General features: G+C 40.2%; 1 protein-coding gene across 1 annotated transcript in view; it reads right to left on the bottom strand.

The window, feature by feature from the left end:
- Positions 1-1,249: 1,249 nt before the first annotated feature.
- Positions 1,250-22,077, bottom strand: part of LOC149427073 (dual E2 ubiquitin-conjugating enzyme/E3 ubiquitin-protein ligase BIRC6-like) — a gene marked incomplete at both ends in the record, with an annotated part of 45,943 nt that continues 25,115 nt past the window's right edge. Inside the window, 6 exons of the mRNA XM_089668287.1 lie at positions 1,250-1,475; positions 6,287-6,436; positions 13,823-15,217; positions 19,508-19,566; positions 20,359-20,519; positions 20,602-20,824. Coding sequence (XP_089524413.1) covers positions 1,250-1,475; positions 6,287-6,436; positions 13,823-15,217; positions 19,508-19,566; positions 20,359-20,519; positions 20,602-20,824 — 2,214 coding nt within the window. The remainder of the gene's footprint in view (positions 1,476-6,286; positions 6,437-13,822; positions 15,218-19,507; positions 19,567-20,358; positions 20,520-20,601; positions 20,825-22,077) is intronic.

The following is a 22,077-nucleotide window of genomic DNA, read 5'->3' as shown; positions in this document are numbered from 1 at the left end:
TTCAGTGCCCAAAGCAACATATGGGCCCGCCCCACATTGTGGGATCCTGATACAACTCCCAAGGTTTTGTCAAGGTTGCAGTGATCAGGATATACACTGCATCTGAGTAGGCATTAGGAGGCAGAGAGGGTGAAAGAAAATATACTAGTAAACCTGATTTCTCTAGGAAGAAGAGGACCACCAGCTACAGACATTAGCATAAACCTTGGGTCACTGTCCTGTATGATTAAGAATTCCCCCCCACCCCAGAAAAAACAGCTATATTTACCTTGGTGACAGCTTCTAGAGCTTCAGAAAAGCACAGCTGTTATCATGCAACACCACGGGAACAAGCGGGCACAAAAAGTGAGAATTCGCTATCCTATTGCAGGAGTACATTCTTGCAGGATTGTGAATGCTCCAGATGGAGCAGTAACATCACCTGCACCTTCCAGAAGCACTGGAAACAGGGACTGGGATAAGCTTTTTAAAAAAAATTTCAGGGAATTTTTTTTGGCCAGTGGAAGGATGGCAAAAAAGTGATCTTCTATTTGCATGGAAAGTATGCTTTAAGCTAACGAACGAAAGTTAAGGAACAGAGCAGGACACAGATGGCAGAAAGAAATATGTGTACTGAGGGCTGGCTCACAAAAGATGCAGTCCAGTGGCGGTTTTTTTTCTAGATCAAAAATGCATGCAGTGTTTTTTATGTATTTCCAGCGGCCTAGTTCACACCAGCACAGTCAGTTCCAGTCAGTTTCCGATGCAAGAAAAAAAAAAAAAAAAAAAAAAAAACAGAACATGCTGCATTTGTTATGCACAGAAACTGTACTGCAACACAGCAAAATGCATTAAAAAACGCACCAGAACAGAGAGTGGCATGAACTGTATGCAAAAACGCATTCAGAACGCATCCAGAGCGTATATGTGGTGAGGACTGGCCACAAGAAATCTAGTGTGTAGATAGGTAAACTGACTAATCTGAACTTATAGGAACACAGCAGGAGGGTGCACATCTATTCCCAAGTGCTCCCTTTATTGGCAGAAAACCAATAATGATATCCATAAGGATCTGGCACAACTAATGAGCAAACTATAAAAAAAAGGCCAACGAAAAACTGGGTTAAACTTTACAGTGACTTAAAATTGATATTCTACTAAAATACATATATATTATCTATTGTAAAATTACCCAAAATCATTAAAGTTTTCGTTTTTTCCGATATTCAACGTAATATTTAGCCCTAATAGAAATAAGACAAAGCAATACCTGTCATGCTGCAGTTTCCAAGTACGGGTGTGCTGAGCAGCATCGCCATGGTGCTGCTGGTGTAAGTGCTGTGGATGGCGTCTTTGTTGTTGCTCCTGCTGGACTTCAACCCAACATGGTGGTACTGTTGCAGAAAACCTTGGAATTAAGGTCTCAAAGCGAGTTAGTTCCACTAAACATGTCAACATTTCCAACGAGAACGGCTGTTCCACTAGGAGATCTACACCTAAATGGTGGTCAGAGAGGGGGGAAAAAAAAAAAAAAGAAGAGATTATATCTGCTTATTTGGCAATCACAGAAAAAATTATATGTATTCTTTTTACCAAACAAGGTGACCCAAGAGAAATATATTTCCCCTATTATTAACCACCTCAATACAGGGCACTTTAACCCCATTCTTGCCCAGAACAATTTTCAGCTTTCAGCACTCTCACACCTTTGAATAATTACTCAGACATGCAACACTGTACCCAAATGAAATTTATGTCCCTTTTTTTCACAAAAATAGAGCTTTGTTTTGGTGGTATTTAATTAGCACTGGTTTTTTATTTTTTGAACTATAAATTGAAAAGGACTGAAAACTTAAAAAAACACAAAAAAAAAAAAACGCATTTTTCTTCGTTTCGGTTATAAAATTTTGCAAATAAGTAATTTTTCTTCATAAATTTGGGCCAAAATGTATACTGCTACATTGCTTTGGTAAAAATAATCCCAATCGGTGTGTATTATTTGGTCTGTGTGAAAGTTATAGAGAGTCTACAAGCTATAGCAGGACGCATGGTGAGTTTTTGAACCTGTAATTTTTTTCCCCACAATTCTTCAGAAAATGAAGTAAATAAAATTAGTTTTTTTTTCACACAGACATTATATTAACAGGTTATTCCTCTCGCATGGCATATGCACACTTGCAGCTTCACCGCAAAACACATTATGCTGCTCCTCCTGAGGTTGGGGTACCACATGTGTAAGACTTTTCCACAGCTTGGCCACATCCAGAGGCCCAACATCCAAGTAGCACCCACAGGCATTCTGGAGGCATAAATTACACATCTCATTTCCTGACTACCTATCACATTTTGTAAGGCCCTGGAGCACCAAAACAATGGAATTACCCACAAAACGACCCCATTTTGGAAAGCAAATGTATATTCTACGAGGCATAATGAGTCTTTTGAACATGTAATTTTCTTCCACAAGTTTTCGTAAAATGTGGAAAGAAAATTATTATTTTTTTTTTTTATACACAAAGTTGTCCATTTATAAGATATTTCTAAAACATAGCATGTACATACCAAAAATTACAACCCCAAATACATTTTGCTGCTACTCCTGAGCATGGTGATACCACATGTATAAGACTTTTCTACAGCCTGGCCCAGCATCCTAGTAGCACCTAGACATTCTAGAGGCATAAATTACAAATCTCATTTCCTGACTATCACATTTTTGAAGGCCCTGGAGCACTAGGAAAATGGAATTACCCACAAAATGACTCCATTTTGGCAAGCAAACACCCCAATGTATATTCTATGAGGCAGAATGAGTCTTTTGAGCATGTAATTTTTTTTTCCATGAGTTTTCGGAAAATGCGCAAAGATAATGAAAATGTATTTTATTTTTTTACACAAAGTTGTCCATTTTATAAGATATTTCTAACACATAGCATGTACATACCAAGAATTACACTCCAAAATACATTCTATTACTCCTCCTGAGTATGGCGATACCACATGTGTAAGACTTTTCCACAGCCTGGCCACATCCAGAGGCCCAACAGACAAGTACCACCTTCAGGCTTCTAACACATAGCATGCACATATCTATGTGCATTTTCCCTTCCACGTAACTTCCCTTCCACATAACTTTCTATTAATGTGCTTTGATACAGTACTTTGGGAACATCCAGCTTCTTTTGCAATTACCTCTTGAGGCTTTCCCTCCTTATGGAGGGTGTCAATGATGGTTTTCTGCACAACTGTCAGGTCAGCAGTCTTTCCCATGATTGTGATTCCTATTGAACCAGACTGAGAGACCATTTAAAGGCTCAGGAACCCTTTGCAGGTGTTATGGCTTAATTAGCTGATTAGAGTGGGACACTTTACATACATACTTTATTTGGTTGACGGCCCCCTAAAGATTGTTTGACCATCCATTTGCCACTAAGCAACTAAGCAAGTTGGACTATATTATATGGCATTTGTTTTGAACCTTTTCTAGTCTTGATAAATGACCAGTTACTCCATTATAACTCTTCTACAGTAAGTTCATTGGGTTCAATTACATGGAACTATTTTATGATCAAGAGGGATTAGCCCTGTTGAAGCAACTATCTCTGAAGTTTGGTGTAGCTATATAACACATGGGATGGACTTTGTCCCGTTAAGGCAACTATTTTTTTTATTCCAGAGTAGCTTTACAAAACATGCAAAGGGTTCACAATCTGGGTTGGGGAACCCCATTAGATGGCATTTTTACAGAACAACTCTGGGTCACAGTTCTACTGTGTGATCCTCCCCTCTAATACAATCCTGCCACTGTAAGCCTATTCATTGCTGACATGTGTATCCTAACACCACTTGAAGAGGACCTGAAGCTGATCAAGCAATCATTTCCTGGAGGTATGTTTGGATATAACATATGGATTGATTCAACATAGAATACTTTATACTTGCTGCACAAACCTCAAGAATTGATCTTATATTCCAAATGACTGACCTTTTAAGCTATACAACTGAAACCATGTGCCCAATAAATGTATTTTTTTATTGTTATGATGGATTCTGAATTCACTTGATCAATATGTGTACAAGTGTGAACACCCGTATCCCTTGGGTCACTGTTCTACAGGAGGTTAAAGGTCTATATGGGTGATATGCGTTCCTTAGATTTTGTGATCTTTTGAGTAACAACCTTTTCGATCAAATTTGTTTACCTAAAGATATGCACTTTTTCTGTAGTTACACAAGTTGAAACTAAGGTGACATATCTGGGTTAGTGATTAAAGTGCTACCATTTTATAGATATTGTCTGCTGGATTGACTTGACCACACTTTGGTCCCTTTTAGATGACACGGCTAACAGTATAACTTCTTTTTAATTATTTTAATATCTGAAGTTCTTTGTAGAGTGTAATATTTGCAGCACAGTGGCTAAATGGTTAGCACTGCCGCCTGGCAGCAATAGGGTTGTTAGTTCAAATCCCAACCACAACACCACCTGCCTGGAGTTTGCATGTTCTCCGTGTGCCCGCGTGGGTTTTCTCTGGGTACTCTGGTTTCCTCCCACATTCCAAAGACATGCTGGTAGGTTAATTGGATCCTGTCTAAATTGGCCCTAGTATGTGTATGTATGAATGTAGATTAGGGACATTAAATTGTACGCCCCTTGAGGGTTAGGAACTGATGTGAATGTAATATATACTGTATGTATGTATGTATGTATGTATGTATGTGTGTGTAAAGTGCTGTGTAAACTGATGGCGCTATATAAACGAAAATAATAAGAACTTAATATTGGTCTGGGGTAAGGGAGGTTTCTACTTTTCTTTTTACTTTGATATCTGTTCTCTTCTTTGAACAAACTTAAAAGCTAACTCTGTGAAACCAGCCACTCAGTAAAATCTGCTGGTTTACTATGATTTTAGTCAACAAGGTGCATGCCACCTCTTGGACTTCTGTTTTTTATTTTTATTTTTTTACAAGAAAGTTTTCCTGAATGCTGGAAGCCATCAATATACTCCCAGCACTCGGACAAGAGAGACACTGGGGCAGATTTACTAAAACTGGAGAGTGCAAAATCTGGTGCAGCTCTGCATAGAAAACAATCAGCTTCAAGGTTTTTTTTTTTGTAAAAGCTTAATTGAACATACTGAAATTAAAAGCCGATTGGCTACAATCCACAACTGAACTAGATTTTGCACTCTCCAGCTTTAGTAAATCTGTCTTCTCATACACAGCATCTCTGCCCACCCCTCCTTTCTGCTGTTCATGTAAAGAAAACTTTGTATTTTGTGCATGGGTACACACATAATGCAAAGAGCTCTGTAATCAGGCAGGAGGAGGAGAGGGCACAGCAGCTGCATGCAACTCTGCAGCTACAGGAACGGAGACCAGAAGGTCTACCATAACAGCAGCAGAAGTATAGCAATAGCTGTATTTCCAATGTTGAAAAAAACTGTAAATGAAAGATAACGCAAGTCTATGATGTGGCATGCATCTTGTTGGAGTTAACCCATAGTAATCCACTAGATTTTACAAAATAGTTGAATTCCTGGAGTTCATTTTTAAGACATATCAACTAGAAAAATTAAACGTAAAGAAATTGAAATGGGAATTCTCAACTAAAAAAAAGAGTTGACAAGTTACTTGATAATGTACCACCCTGAAGGGTCATTATTGATGAATCACATAGAGAAACAGCACAAAATCTTCCACAAAGCCTATATATCAAACTATGGTGACCAGATTCAAACTCAGAACTCCTGTCCAAAGTGTGGTAAAGATGGACAATTGTCACTCAGTTTATGAAAATGGCCCCTAATATGTACATTTTGGAGAAGTATAACCCAATACATTATCAAAATCTGGGGTCACTACATCTTTAGATCCTCTGCTATTAGTATTTTGCTACTGGGAGCAAACCCAAGAATTTGTCTTTTAACAGCCAACAGTTGCACACTATGCAAATGGATTTTCAAATGACCCTCCATGAGAGAGAAATACTATGTTATAGAGGGGACTCAGAAAAACAAAAACTGATGTTTTAATGCTATTGGCAGATTGTCCCATATAGATCAGATTTGGTTTTGCTGTAAATTCCACTTAAATTCATGTAAAGGCCTATTCGATGATTGTAACGTGTATAGCCAGCTACACAAATGTGTCTCAAACCTCTGCAAGACCAATGAATAGGTCAAGTTACACAAGTTCAGACTGAGAAAAAGTTTACAAGAAAAGTGTAAGAAAAGTTCAAATGCAGACTCTGTAAGATTTACTACAATAGGTGGCCAGAAATAAGTGGAAATGAAGTATTCCTTACCTGTGATGCCAGGACTGGATGGGTTTGACATTGGCTTGAAACCTTCTGCTAACTGTTCCACACCCTTTGTAAGAGAATTTTCAACAAGAATATCTGTTTCATCAAGATCATCACAAGTTCCTCCAATTTGAAGAAAATGAAGTTCTCCACCTTAAGCAAAAATAAGGGGCAATTAATAAAAGTAGGCGATTTTGCAAGATGTTTTACTAAAGCAGAACTAAAGTTTTTTTTTTTTTTTTTAACGCAAACACTTTGAAATGGCAAGCTAAAAATGTGCATGCATACTTGCAAAACTATGTTTTGCGGCTTTCATAGAAGGTTTCCCAGCAACTGTGCAGGCACATTGCATGACATGGCTCCTCAAGATGAACAGCCGTCAAACCAGCCACAGGCTTTCCCCATCTGTTATGTGTGTCCATCATGCCTCAACATTTTCCATAAAGGGCAGACACCATCACTGCACAGAACAAAATGGCCCCTTACCATTCCTATACTGTGTTGACAGATGCATTTTTTTTTAACCGCTTGAGTCCCATGGTCTTCATTTCCCTTAATCCCTTGTGTCCCATATTTTTTTTTTTTTTTTAGCACTTAGCATTTTTTTTAGCATTTTCATTTCTGTAGAAAACACATTCTTATTCTCTATTTTTTTTGTTTGTTTGTTTGTTAAATTGGCGGTGGGGGTGTTTGAGATTTTTGTACTAAAAAAAAAAAAAATATCCTTTCATTCCATTGAGCAGCACAGCTTGATAACTATGTCACCTAGGGTTATACTGCCATCCACAGGAAAAATGGACAGATGGCACAGAGAAAACAGAAGGTCAACCACCTTGAAGCTATGACCCCCTTCCCACCTGCTCAGTTGTAACAAACATTGGGAGAGATCTGTGTTAATCAATGGACGCCAAGAAAAGGATTTTACGGTTAGTACAAAAATCCTGATTTCGCTATCTTCCATTCAGGGTCACAACTTGTTGAACAACCTAGGGACATCCAAAAGAAATCCAAACAGAGGAAAAGGCATACCAATACAAACACAAAAGAACCAGCTCAAAGAGAAAGAAAATAAAAAAGGGAAAACAAGGGCATTATACAGCTGCTTGCAGAACCTTTCGACAAATAGCATTTGCCAAATAGGATTAATCAACTCTGTAAAATTTAAAGAACGTATGACAGACAGAAGACCTGGTCATGGCCAGATATGAGACACAAAGGCCAGATGACAAAAGACCAAACAAACATTCACTGCCCTAGCAAAGTGGGGTTGAAAAAGAAAGAGGTACTTTATATTGCAATTCACAGGTCTGCACAACAACCTGACAAAACCACTTCGTGGATAGTGGATCTCTAAGCCAGAGAACATCTTAAGACTTCCTGGAAAAGAAAACAGGAAAATCTGTCTGCCTAAAAAAATGCAGGGATCATTTTAATGCAGAATTGGAAGGTGTGGACCTGTGTATCCGATTCCTAAAGTATTTAACTGTATTTTTTTAAAATTAAAACAGGTGATACTTGCCTGCTCTGTACACTGGTTTTGCACAGAGCAGCCCCGCACCTCCTCTACTGTGGCCCTCCTACTCTATTGTCTCTGCCCCCATAGCAAACCGCTTGCTATGAGGCTGATCCGGAGCTGTGTTGTGTGTGTCTACTGACACCCACACACAACACGACTCAGCCTTGTCCCCGGTTTTCTGCTCACAGGATTTGATTGACAGCAGTAGGAGCCATCGGCTCTCCCTGCTGCCTCTGTGAGCAAAGAGAGAGGAGAGAGCCACTGCAATACAGTGCTGGATCAAGATAGGAAAAGCAAGTATATGGGGGGGGGCAGGAGGAGATGGTGAGGGGGCAATACAAACACTTGGACAGTTTTACCTTGACCTATGGAATGCATTAAGATAAAAATGTTCAGACTTTAGAACCACATTAACACAAACCATCTGAGTTTTTTTTTTTTTATTTCTTTTACGTTGCATTTCGAAGGGTAAACAGAAGAAGCCCCTCTTATACTGTTGCTATGCCAACCAACACATAAAAGGCAAGGTCATCCTGTCGTAGTCCTCTTGGCCAGTGTGAGCACCCGGAGATATTTGTCGGCAGTACTTCTCAGCACTCCAGAACGCCATCTAGAATTCTATATTGCACACCTCATCCGTACTCCTGAAGAAGTGAGCTACAATCCCAATTCCAAAAAAGATGGAAGACTGGAAAATCACATAAAAACAGAAAGCAATAATTTTCAAATCTCATAAACCCATATGTTATTCACAAAAGAAAATCAAAAAAATATCAAAATGTTTAAACTGAGAAAATTTACCATTTTAACCAAAAAAATTGGCAATTTTGAAATAGATGTCAGCAACACGTCTCATGAAAGTTGAGGCAGGGCCATTTTTACCATGGTGTAGCATACCCTCTTCTTTTAACATTCTAAATATTGTCTGGAAACTCAGATGATAAGTTGCTAGCGTTTTGGGAAAGGTGAATGGTCTGGACTGTAGGCCAGTTAAATAACATGGCTCTTCTACTACAAAGCCAAGCTGTTTTTATAGATGCACTATGCAGTTTAGCTTTGTCCTGCTGAAATACATAAGGCCTTCCCTGAAATAGACGCCACCTGGATGGGAACATTTTCTGCTCTAAAACCTGGATATACAGCATCTCACAGAAGTGAGTACACCCCTCACATTTTTGTAAATATTTTAATATATCTTTTCATGTGACAACACTGAAGAAATGACACTTTGCTACAATGTAAAGTAGTGAGTGTACAGCTTGTATAACAGTGTACATTTGCTGTCCCCTCAAAATAACTCAACACAGCCATTAATGTCTAAACTGAGGGTTGCCCTGATCATCGTGCCCAGTCTTCTGCCAGGGGATTGGCCAGAGTTCCTCAAACATGAAGATCTGGGCCTCCTCCCCTCCTCCAGAAAGCTTCAGGTGTCTGGAAAGGTGGGGGGACTCCAGAAGCCCTGACCTAATATAGCCTCCTAGCCTGTCCTGAAGAAATGACACTTTGCTACAATGTAAAGTAGTGAGTGTACAGCTTGTATAAGTGTAAATTTGCTGTCCCCTCAAAATAACTCAACACACAGCCATTAATGTCTAAACCGCTGGCAACAAAAGTGAGTACACCCGACATTTTTGTAAATATTTGATATCTTTTCATGTGAGAACACTGAAGAAATTACACTTTGCTACAATGTAAAGTAGTGAGTGTACAACTTGTATAACAGTGTAAATTTGCTGTCCCCTCAAAATAACTCAAAACACAGCCATTAATGTCTAAACTGCTGGCAACAAAAGTGAGTAGACTCTTAAGTGAAAATGTCCAAATTGGTCGCAAAGTGTCAATATTTTGTGTGGCCACCATTTTCCAGCACTGCCTTAACCCTCTTGGGAATGGAGTTAACCAGAGCTTCACAGGTTGCCACTGGTCAAGATGTTCAGATGGTCAATAGGATTTAGGTCTGGAGACATGCTTGGCCAGTCTATCACCTTTACCCTCAGCTTCTTTAGCAAGGAAGCGGTCGTCTCGGAGGTGTGTTTGGGGTCGTTATGTTGGAATGCTGCCCTGCGGCCCAGTCTCCGAAGGGAGGGAATCATGCTCTGCTTCAGTATGTCACAGTACATGTTGGCATTCATGGTTCCTTCAATGAACTGTAGCTCCCCAGTGCGGGCAGCACTCATGCAGCCCCAGATCATGACATTCCCACCACCATGCTTGACTGTAGGCAAGACACACTAGTAGTTGTACTCCTCACCTGTTTGCCGTCACACACGCTTGACACCATCTGAACTAAATAAGTTTATCTTGGTGTCATCAGACCACAGGACATGGTTCCAGTAATCCATGTCCTTAGTCTGCTTGTCTTCAGCAAACTGTTTGCGGTCTTTCTTGTGCATCATCTTTAGAAGAGGCTTCCTTCTGGGATGACAGCCATGCAAACCAATTTGATGCAGTGTGCGGCGTATGGTCTGAGCACTGTCAGGCTGACTCCCCACCCCTTCAACCTCTGCAGCAATGCTGGCAGCACTCATACGTCTATTTCCCAAAGACAACCTCTGGATATGAAGCTGAGCATGTGCACTCAACTACTTTGGTCAACCATGGCGAGGCCTGTTCTGAGTGGAACCTGTCCTGTTAAACCGTTGTATGGTTTTGGCCACCGTGCTGCAGCTCAGTCTCAGGGTTTTGGCAATCTTCTTATAGCCTAGGCCATCTTTATGTACAGCAACACTTCTTTTTTTAAGATCCTCAGAGTTTTTTGCCATGAGGTGCCATGTTGAACTTCCAGTGACTAGTATGAGAGAGAGAGCGATAACCCCAAATTTAAACACACCTGCTCCCCGTTCACACCTGAGACCTTGTAACACTAACGAGTCACATGACACCGGGGGGATGGCTAATTGAGCCTAATTTGAACATTTTCACTTAGGGGTGTACTCACTTTTGTTGCCAGTAGTTTAGACATTAATGGCTGTGTGTGGAGTTATTTTGAGGGGACAGCAAATTTACACTGTTATACAAGCTGTACACTCACTACTTTACATTGTAACAAAGTGTCATTTCTTCAGTGTTGTCACATGAAACGATATAATAAAAAGATATAGTAAAATATTAACAAAAATGTGTGTACTCACTTCTGTGAAGTAATGTATATCTTTCAGGATTGATGGTGACTTTCCAGATGTGCTAGTGCCCATTCCATGCACACTAATGCCCCCCATACTATTAAAGATGCAGGCAACTGGATGGAGGGCTGATAAGCTGGAAGGTCCCTCTCCACTTCAGTCTGGAGGACGCAGTGCACACAGTTGCCAAAAAGAATGTCAAATCTTCTGACCATAGAACAGTTTTCCACTTTTTAACAGACCATTTTAAATGAACAGAGAAGGTGGTGGCGCTTCTGAATTATGTTAAGATAGGACTTCTTTACATGTAGCTTTACCTTGATTTTTGGATGGCACAGTGTTCACAGACAGTGATGTGAATGTCCATCACAGAATTCTCCAGATTCTCTGAATCTTTTGGTATTACGTACTGTAGAGGATATATTTAAAGTCCTTGCAATTTTACATTGAAGAACATTTTCTGAAATTTACAATTTTTAGATGCAGCTTTAACAGACTGGTGAACCTCTGCCCATCTTTACTTCTGTGACACTTTCTCTAAGATGCTCTTTTTATACCTAATCACGTGACTGACCTGTTGCCAAATAACCTAGTTAGCTGTAAAATCCAGCTCTTCCTTGCTAGCACCAATTTCTTTGCCAGCTTTTTGTTACCTTGTCTCAACTTTTTTGAGACGTATTGCTGCCATCAATTTCAAAATTACCTTTTTTCCTAAAATGGTACATTTTCTGTTTAAAGATATGATAGGTTTTCCTACTGTGAATAAAATATGGGATTATAAGATTGTCAAATTGTTGCATCCTGTTATGTAGATTTTTTCACAGCATCCCATTTTTTTTTTGGAATTGGAGTTGTAGCTTCCAGAAAACAGTCTCACTCCCAGTTTGTCACTATAATGTTATTGATACTCGAACACAGACTATTAAAATGCATAAGAGATATGGTTTACACATTTATTTATCTGTACTGGGGGTACGACACAATCTCTGGATGAGTTTTTTGTATTATGTATATATCAGGATAGATACAAGTGTTGGAATTCTTAACTATTTATAGATTTGCATACAAAAAAAAAAAAAGTTATATTTCTGTGCATACATTATAAGTCAGTGTGGTGCTTCTCTTTGATCTATAAATTGTTGGATATTTAGGATATGGTATCCTTTTTTCTATTTATGCCCCTTTTCTTTATCAAATCTAGGGACACTAGGAAAGAAACTGGTGGTGGAAGGGAACTAGGGGGACGAGGGCCCGGGCCATGCTGTCTGCATCTACAGACAACATGTCTCACCACATCCCCATCCCCTTGTCCCAGAATTTGATTATCAGATTATCAATCTGCCCTGTGAGGAAAAAGAGGAGAGAGCCGCTACTCTTGGGCACAGCGCTGAAGTTTGGGCTCAGGTAAGTCAGGTAAGGGGAGCTAGGGGGATCCTTTCGCACAGAAGGATTTGTACATTAACACAGAGGAGGTTTCTTCACTGCTCTTCTGTGACAGCATATTAACTGTGGACAGCTGACTGACTGCTTGTGGCTGCACAGCCGGCTGCCAAGTGCGCATGCATGAGTCGCGCTTCACCTTTTGAATGGTCCTGCAGTTTCTTGGGACCTGTGATGTGTCCCAATAGGCTGCAGGAAGAGGAGGGGGAGGTGACCTTTCGCTCCAATCATCTAGGTGGTCGGAGCAGAAGTGGTAGCGGGTACCTGTCAAAACCAAGTAACTGCTTCTCCCCCCCCAAAAAAAGTTGCCAATTTCGACAGAGGGGATATGAAGAGGAGCAGCGGAACTTCCCCCTTTGGGTGAAATTTCACTTTAATATATAATTTACTCTTACTTTGGAGTTACCAGTAGAAGGTTCTGCCAAAGCAAAGGTAAGTTCTTTTGTGCACGACTCAGGTCTCCCATTTATTACGTGGTCTGAAAAAAAACTGCTGACCCATGCTGGATTTCGACAGCTTGCACTTCCATGTCTCCTCCCATACCTAAAAGGTTTTTCCCCTACAGAATCTGTGAGCCAGTGACACTAATGAGCTGGGAGACAGTGACACTAATGATGGATACTAGAATCACTTTCTACCCTCACCCCTCAAAAGGAAAAATGATTTCTGTGCCTGCACTTAATATCCCGGACTAACCCACCACCAACAATGCCTCCTGACCGCACTGGCAAAATTAAAGACATCAACCCGACATTTACCCCGTGCAAGTAGAAGGAACCCCTCTGCTGTTATCGGAACCAGAGAGTTTCAACTTGCCAAAAAGAAAAAAAAGCTTCTGCAATTAGTTTAAGTAGAGGGGAATCCTTGTACTCTATCATTTAAATTTAACCTACATAGTGCTGGTCCTAACAACATCTAAGCCTGTGCGCAGTATTCGGTGGGGGGAGATTAGGTTCACTAAAACATCTCCCACTGGGACACAGGAAAGCGCAGGAGGAAAAACAGAGGAGAGAACAGAGGTAGAGGACCTATTTCAACTAGGACAGTCAGCACCAGCACACGGGACATTTCCTATTAAATGAGACAAGGGGGGGCACTTGTTATTCAGTACTGTCCCTTGCCCTGGTTTATTTATTTTTTTTATTTTAAACTTTTATGCCTATACAAAGATTTACTTCTGTACAGGGATAATGTGTTCCTACTACCTTCTTATCAACCAAAAGAAATCAAAAAAGTATAGAACAGATGGAATTCTTTAGAAAACACTACTACAAGGCATATTCATTTTGGAAGCTATTCCCACAGATGAATAATGTTCGAAAAGGGCCAATGCAAAACAATTTCCTATAAGCAGTCTGTAGATTAAACTAGACAGATGGAAAAATTTGAGAGACTCAAATGTATTTTCAATTTTGTATCGCACCATAATATGCACCATCACCACAAAGCTGTGTTCCTTACCTTTAGTACAGGCACACAATCTATCAGTGCCCGAACAGTACACAACTGAAACAAAAGGGTCCACTTCATCTGTACTTTCCTTCTTTGGTGGATCCACCCTAGCCATGACCTCGAAGGTAGAAAGATCTAGGATTTTAACAAATCCACTTTGAGTTGTTACTACTAAATGTCCCAAACTCAGCAAATCAGATTTCTTCTCTTTACTGCTGAGATTTTTAGGCGTAAGGGGGGCATCTTCAGAGGATTCCTCACATTCATCCTCTCTGTTATCTAAAATATCAGGTTGTAATAAAATAAGTGAGGTAAGTGCATCCTGAGGGTCTTTAATGTGTAAGATCTTTACTGGCTGCTCCTCTAAGGTCACTATCCTTGTGGTATAATTCATTTTATAAATCAACAAGTATCCACCACTAACACTTCTCTGGTCTGGCTGAATTATTAAAGGATCATGAACATCTGCTGAGGACTGACAGGGGATAACATTAATACTTGTTCCATTCACAGCTCCAAGGCTGTGTTCAGCTTCTCCTTTTCTCCTATTACAAAGAGCAGAATTTAATTTGTTTAAATTATTCAAGGCCTCTACTTGATTTATTGCACTCAATGATTCTGCGGGACATTTCTGTAAACCTACTAAAAGATGGATGCCATCAGCACAAGGAATAATGGAATCTACACAAAGATTTTCCTCCTCTGCAAATTTAGGCAGCCGCATGCATTGCACAAGTGTTCCAGGCTTGGGAACCATAGAAGTCCATTTATCTGTGTCAGGGGATGTCAGATTGGCAGTGGCCTCAGCAAATTGCTGTATATAGGTGACGGGTGGGTCCTGAAGAAGTAACTGCTCCTGGTTATCCAACTCCATCTCAATGATCTGTGGAACAGTAAATCCATCATCATGTAAACTTTTGCTCATAATATTGTTCATCTGAGAAAATAGTTTTCCTGCTTTTTCATCCGCCTCTTTAATGCTGTACAGCAACAACACAGGTAGAGTCCTTTTTACCATAGGAGAATTAAGATCAGAGTTCGTGCCAGATTCATTGTCGGTGGAACCCTGCTCTGAGCAGCTCTCACCTGGAGTCCTGTTTAAAGCATCCAGGGACCTGCGAGAATTGCTACTAGTGGGGGAGGAAGCTGGGGACTTGTATGTTAATAAACCACCAGTCAGTAAGCAAGGAAAAGGAATGTTGTGCTGCTCCAAGTGCTTCTCCTTGGTCTTTTCACTTTTACAACTCATTAAGGAAGGATTTGCACCAAGTTCTTCTAAATCCTTTACAGTATCTTCAAGAACATTAGCAACAATCTCCCACTGTAGCTTCTCTGGCTGTTGGAGTACACTAAGAGCCGTTATGTCCAGACTCATCTCCAGAGCTTCCTTTTGAGATGTGTGCCCTGTGCAGGAAATAAAAGAATATTAAACTAAAAATAAAATTAAAAAAATGCTGAAAAGCAAAGGAGGTGAAAAACAGCAGCTAAAATTATATACATACCATTGTGCTCAATACACATCATGCAACAAGTGATTGTGTAGTGACCATTTTTAAAAGGAAACATGCTGTCACAGTGATTTGTCTTTTATATAAGCACAATATATCAGGTATATTTAAGTTTAACTACACCGAAAAACAAGACAATTCCTTCATGATCCAATTCAGATAGGTATTCAACATTAATTTATTTTTTTAGGATGTTCTCTCCAATGACACCACAAAGCTTCTAATTCACTCCCTGGCTATCTCTCGCCTTGACTACTCCAACTCCCTCCTCATTGGCTTATCTTTAAATAGGCTATCCCCTCTTCAGTCCATCATGAATGTTGCTACCAGACTTGTCCACCTTACCAACCATACATTGTATGCACCCTCTCTGCCAATCCCTCCACTGGCTTCACCTCACCCAACAAATTAAATTCAAAATGTTAACAACTTACAAAGCCATCCACAAGTCGGCCCTGAGCGACATCATTAAACTAGTCTCAAAATACTAACTTAATCGTTCTCTTCATTCCTCCTAGGACCTCCTGTTATCCAACTATCTTGTCACCTCCTCCCAAGATCACTTCCAGGACTCCTCCAGAGCCTCTCCCATCCTATGTAACTCCCTACGCCGATCTGTATGACTCTCTCTTACTCTTCCCACATTTAGACAATCCCTGAAAACCCAGAGAAAAATCAGAGAATCCTATCCCGCCTCCACCTTAGAATTGCATTTTTTTTTCTCCAGCAGCTCATCCCCCACAGTTATTACTTTTTGTATCTCTTAACCCTCCCTCTTAGATTGTAAGCTCTAATGACCAGGGACCTCTGAATCCTCCTGTGTTGAATTGTATTGTAACTGCACTGCTCTCATGTTGTAAAGCACTGTGTAAACTGTTGGGCACTATATAAATCCTGTATAATAATGTTTTTCTACAGGAATATCCAGACAATCAGAAGTCCATTTTCCTTGAAAACGGACTAATATTTTTACCTAACCCATGCTATCATCAGAGAAGATAATTGGGGAGGGGGGGGGGGGGGGGAGTTTGTCGCGCTGCTGTATGGCCGTTTGAGACTGAAGCTCCGCTCCAGTGCCGGGAATCTAAGCATGTCAAGGCGACCATAGCCCGAACCAAGCCTGCCTTGCATCCACCTGTGTAGCCACCTGATCTCCAGCGATGACCCGCAAGAGGAAAAAATCATCACAGCTATAGAAACTCCAGCATTTCTTCCCGCCGGCGGAGATGGCCAGTACTAAAGATGGCGCCAGCGGCCATTCCCCGGCCTCTTCTAGCAGCTCCCTCTCTACTTCACAGAGCCTGAGATAACAGCCTGAATCCCAACAGCAATCACCAGAGGGCATCCATACCGCTCTCTAGAAGCCTGGCCAAAACTAAACCCCACCTGGAAGCTGGATTCTGTGGCACAAAGGTGAGTCCATCAATGCTTTCCCTACCAGCAACCAATCTCAAATACAATCTTGAAAGACATGCTTGTCTCTCTCCACAGTTTTCTACATGCCGAAATGGTGGAATGCATGCAGAACTTTAAAGCTGAGGTGGGAGAATTGACCATATTGAGCAGAAAATGGGAGAATATGATGTCTCCTATAATTCACAGGAGGACACCCACAATGATCAAAATGTGATCAAAAAGTGGCATGGCTCAAAGCTAAAATAGCAAATGTGGAGGACAGGTCAAGGAACAATGTAAAAATATGTGGCATCCCTGGGGCTATACAACCAGTACAACTCCAGGAATATGCACATGACCTCATGAGAGTCTTTCTACCTTCAGTGCCCGATTCAGATCTAGTGATTGACAGAATCCACCGCTTACCAAAGCCGGCCCATCTCCCAGATAATGTCCCTAGGGATGTTCTGATGCGGGTACATTTTTTTCATTAAAGAACAGTTCATGCTAGCCTTTTGAAAGAATTCACAGCCACCTGAAAAATATGCATCTATTCAACTATTTGCGATCTTTTGCAGTACACAATGCAGAAATGCAAATCTCTGTTGCCTCTAACAAAGGCATCGCACAACCATAATATAATACCACTGGGGTTACCCGACCAAATGGACCATCAGACACGATGGGAACAGCTCAGTAGTTACTACTCTTGAGGAAAGCCTGACACTACTCTGATCATGGGACATTATACCGGAACAAGAACATTTGCACTCCTCTTCCTCACCCAAGCTCAATACACAGAACTAGCAAGCAGTGTCCCATTAACGTAAAAACAAAAAGCATAACACCTGAACACCAATCCCCTAGATTCCTGTAGTACCATGGAGCTTATAGCTCACGAAGTTCCCCTTCCAGTACAATGTGCAGTGCAACTGCCATCAGAATCCAGTTGGAATCTCCCTTTTTACTACTTTGGACCTAATTTGTTTGAAATTTCAGTTTTTTCTTTCTCCACCCACTGTCTGACTTTTTGTGTTTCGTAATAAACACTTCCTAAGAGGAATCTGCCACCCACGCTTGAGAAGCATCATGTGTCCTATACATTGGTATTGGCACCAAGTCCAAAACTCTACTGGATGCTCCTTGGACCCTAGGAGCTAATATCATGTTACCCATTTATTTCCTAAATATGGTACTTAAGATGATGTCCTTTAATGTGCACGGACTAAACCACCCTGTAAAGAGGTCTTCACTGTGGAGAGAAGCCCTTAAACTAGGCAATATATTGTGCATCCATGAGACACATTTTTTTGTCTCCAACACACCTGCTTTCCATCAAAGGAGTTTTCCTACACATATTCATAGCCTCAGCATCCAAAAAGCAAAAAAGGTGTGCTTATTGCCATTAAGAACTTTATATCTTTTAATCTCCACGAAACCTTTCCGGACCCCAAAGGAAGATACTTAATCTGTGAGTTAAATAATAAACTTTATACCACTGTTAAGAAATAGGCACCTTAGAATAACCAGCTCCACTTTATGAGAACTTTCTGCAAAATCACCTGTCAGGAAAGGGGCTTTGTTAATATGCGGAGACTACAACCTTACTGCGGATTAGAAGATGGACTCCAACTCAAAATTAAAATGACCTGTCTATGTTACAACCGCTTCTCCATGCCGAAGATGTCTATGTGTGGAGATGTCAGCACATAAATTAACACGACTACCCTTTTTACCCCTCCAGACACAATTAAATTTAAACATTGATATGAGATTGGTGGATACAATGTTATTACAATCAGTCTCCTCTTCTACCATCCATGACATCTCGTGGAAAAATTATATGCTAAGATTCTAGCTTCTAGATTCCTTCCAATCTTAACTATTTTGATTAAGCCAGACCAAACTGGCTTCACCTCTGGCAGACAGCTGTCAGATGCCATGCAAAGAGTTATAAACATTATCTTAGTAGATAATGTTTATAACTATATATGTATCCTCTACTGCACGGTGGTGGCCCATCTTTTGTTATCAGCTAGATCACTTATAACAAGGAACTGGAAATCTAGTATTTTATTTATTTATTTCTTCAGGTACTTCTATAGAGCTGTCAATTTACACAGCACTTTACATATATATTGTACATTCACATCAGTCCCTAACCCTCAAGGGGCGTACAATCTAAGGTCCCTAACTCACATTCATACATACACATACTAGGGCCAATTTAGACCGGAGCCAATTAACCTACCAGCATGTCTTTGAAGTGTGGGAGGAAACCGGAGTAACCGGAGGAAACCCACGCAGGCACAGGGAGAACATGCAAACTCCCAGCAGGTGGTGCCACGGGAGGGATTCAAATAAACGACCCTAGTTCTGCCAGGCGGAAGTGCTAACCATTTAGCCACTGTGCTGCCCATAGCACCAAATGTATCCAAAGCACTTGAGATCTTGCGCAAACACTACCTTTATGAAACATTACTTGCCAATAAATATGGGAATATAAATACATTTTGCAAAACAATGGAAAATTTGGAACGAATGGTCTAAGGCAAACTAAATTCCTTTTGATCTATGAATATATTATATTCCTCTTGTTCATTTCTACATGGTTATGTATTTTGATCAGTCCAGTGTGGAATGATGGTCTTTTGTATACTTGGTATTCATACCTGTAAGACTGTAAGCCCCTACGGCATTCTTTCAGTTTTTTGTACTGTTTATATTATGCATGTAATATGCAAACTTGTTTCTAATAAAAAAATAATGTAGAAATGATAATACAACATACCTGTTACAGAATCAGACCTTGAACGTTCTTCACTATCTGAATCATCCAGCAAGTCATCACTGAAATGGAAAATGAAAGCAAAAACAATTAATGCAACATCAGCAGAAGTTTACATTTTCAAAATTATCTAATCCAGAAAAAAAAAAAAAAAAAAAAAAAGACAATGCAGCATTCCCACCTACCTTTAAATTCACAGGGATAATAAAGCATATGTAGTGCAGATAGATGATTAGGACCCACCAGCATCATGCAACAATACTTATGTGCATCTGCTATGAATAGTACTATCTGTATCTACAATTATTGCAGCTCTAAGGTGGTCTATGGAGCCCTACCATAAGAGAAAACGACTGTAAAATTGATTAGCCAAAATCTAACACCAGTATTCCACAGGAGAGGAAATACTATGCTAGTGCTCAACTTCCTACCTAGGTATACATGGTAAAGATCTGCTGTGCTCTTGTATGAGCAAAAATTGCCCTAAAGCAATCATGCACTGAGAGAGATACAAGCCTGCCATTATGACCTAAAATGGTAATTGCATGGCTCCATTGCATCACCACTTTCCTCACAGATGTTCTAGGCAGATGACAAATTTTGAAAGCAGAGGTTAAAGCTTTAGTAAAGTGATGAAAGAAAAACCAAAAAAAAAAGTTTCCCCCTGCAAGGCAATGTTAGAATGTGCTAGTATGCATCGCACAGTGAGACTTCCCTTAAAACGAAGCCCTCCAGTGGTGCATAAAAGTCCATGTAAGCTAAAATTAGAGTCTTCCTTCGATTTTCCAGTTCAGAAGAGAAAGTGAAAGGGAGAAGCAGAAAGTCACCATCATATTTATCGTGTGCAGTCTTACCTGTCACCTTCTAATTTTGGGATATCAGAACAGCTGGATGAACCTTCTAACCATGCCAAAGTCGGCCTCGCAGGCTCTACTGTGGTATTGGAATCTCCAGAGAGAACTAAGAGCTGCACGATAACAGGGTCATATGGGTTTACCTCAAATTTTAAGTGCACCTAAAAAGAGTTTGTAAGATGAATTACAAGAAAATAGTACTTTGGCACTTGTAGAACATATTGTTTATAAAAAGGCTAATACCTTCATAAGTTTCGAGGCATCCCAGACACAAACTTTGCCTCTCTTTGTTGCTGCAGCTAGAAAGTGAGGACAATTCCCCACCCCAAAACAGGTTATTCGATCAGTGCCATCTGTGCAAGGGAACTGGGCAGGACATGTGGCAAGAGTGACAGAGAGGGGTACATTCTGAGTGTGTTCACCCTTCACAAACGGACAATTTGGAGAATGCCTCTCATGTTCTGACCTGCAAAGAAGAAGCAAAAAGGTTTTTGGAAAAGGACAGCTACAACACAGTACATATAGTTCTAAGTTAAAATTAATAAGATAAATGCGTAAGTTTCTGTTTATAATAAATAGTCCTCCAGATACTGCATGTTTAGTAGAGGAATATAAAATGTCTAGCAAAAAAGTGTTATGGGGGGGAAATACCGAGATGCTGTTGCTACCCTAAAAATGCTGGTTGTTCGAGTCACTTACTGAAGCCAAATATGCAGACATTATGATCTCACTTGCTGCACACTTTTTCCAGGTCAGTGACTCAAACTGTTGATGCCAGAGACTGTCCAGGAATAATATTTTAAAGAAGGGGTCAGCAAAAACAGCTTCTCTACCCCTATAATAGACTCTTGATAACTACTCTTAAATAACCAGGATATCTGAAAAAACTGCAAAAAAATTTAAAAATATAGTGCACGGTAATTTATCTAAAATGATCACAAAGCCATTCTTAAAGCCAATATTGCCTGTGAGCCATTCGGATTCTTTGCCATTTCAGACATCAGTCAAAAATACTACACGTCAGAAGACTGGAAAAGTGTTCAGACATGCAAGTGGCACAGGGCTACACAGCTACTGAGAAATTCAACAAATATGTCATGAGAGAAACATGGACTTAGCTAATGCGGAAACCACCTAAAATGATAGCTTACCAACTGCCATGAGAAAATAGGCATATAAGGATTTGTGACTTATGATTTTGTCTGCATTCTTGCTTTAGGTCAATGACAAAGTTTTGAAGCCAGTGGCTCAGCATAGCAGCCAGGCAACTAGCATGTTTAAAAAGGTCAATATTTTTCTCTTATAGAATAGAGAGGGATTAAAATGGCCATATTTTATTTTAGTTTGTGTCCCCATTAGGGAGATTCAAACTTTCTATTTGTCCTATTTAATTTATCGCACTGATAGTAGTAAAGTAAAAGAAAAAAAAAATGAATTTAGAATTATCAGCAAAACAGGAATACAAAGAAAATCAGGGATTCCCTTACTTTGGAGGGAGCTCCTCACACTTTGTTTTGGATTTGGGACAGGAAGTAAAAGGAAATCTCCCCCCACACACAGCAAAAAAAAAAAAAAAATCCTACCTGTAAATTCCATACATTGCAGTACAGTATAGGGGACACAGGCTGAGGACACAGACCTTGGCTTATAGGCTTCAGGTGAATGCACAATGGCAAAGCTTTTGATGACACAGCCCCTTGGTGGCTCTCTTACAACTCT

The sequence above is a fragment of the Staurois parvus genome, unplaced genomic scaffold, assembly GCF_062004578.1.
Source record: "Staurois parvus isolate SC_StPar_1 unplaced genomic scaffold, SC_StPar_1.0 ptg004067l, whole genome shotgun sequence".
Classification (NCBI taxonomy): domain Eukaryota; kingdom Metazoa; phylum Chordata; class Amphibia; order Anura; family Ranidae; genus Staurois; species Staurois parvus.
This window is presented reverse-complemented; position numbering and strand designations above follow the sequence as displayed.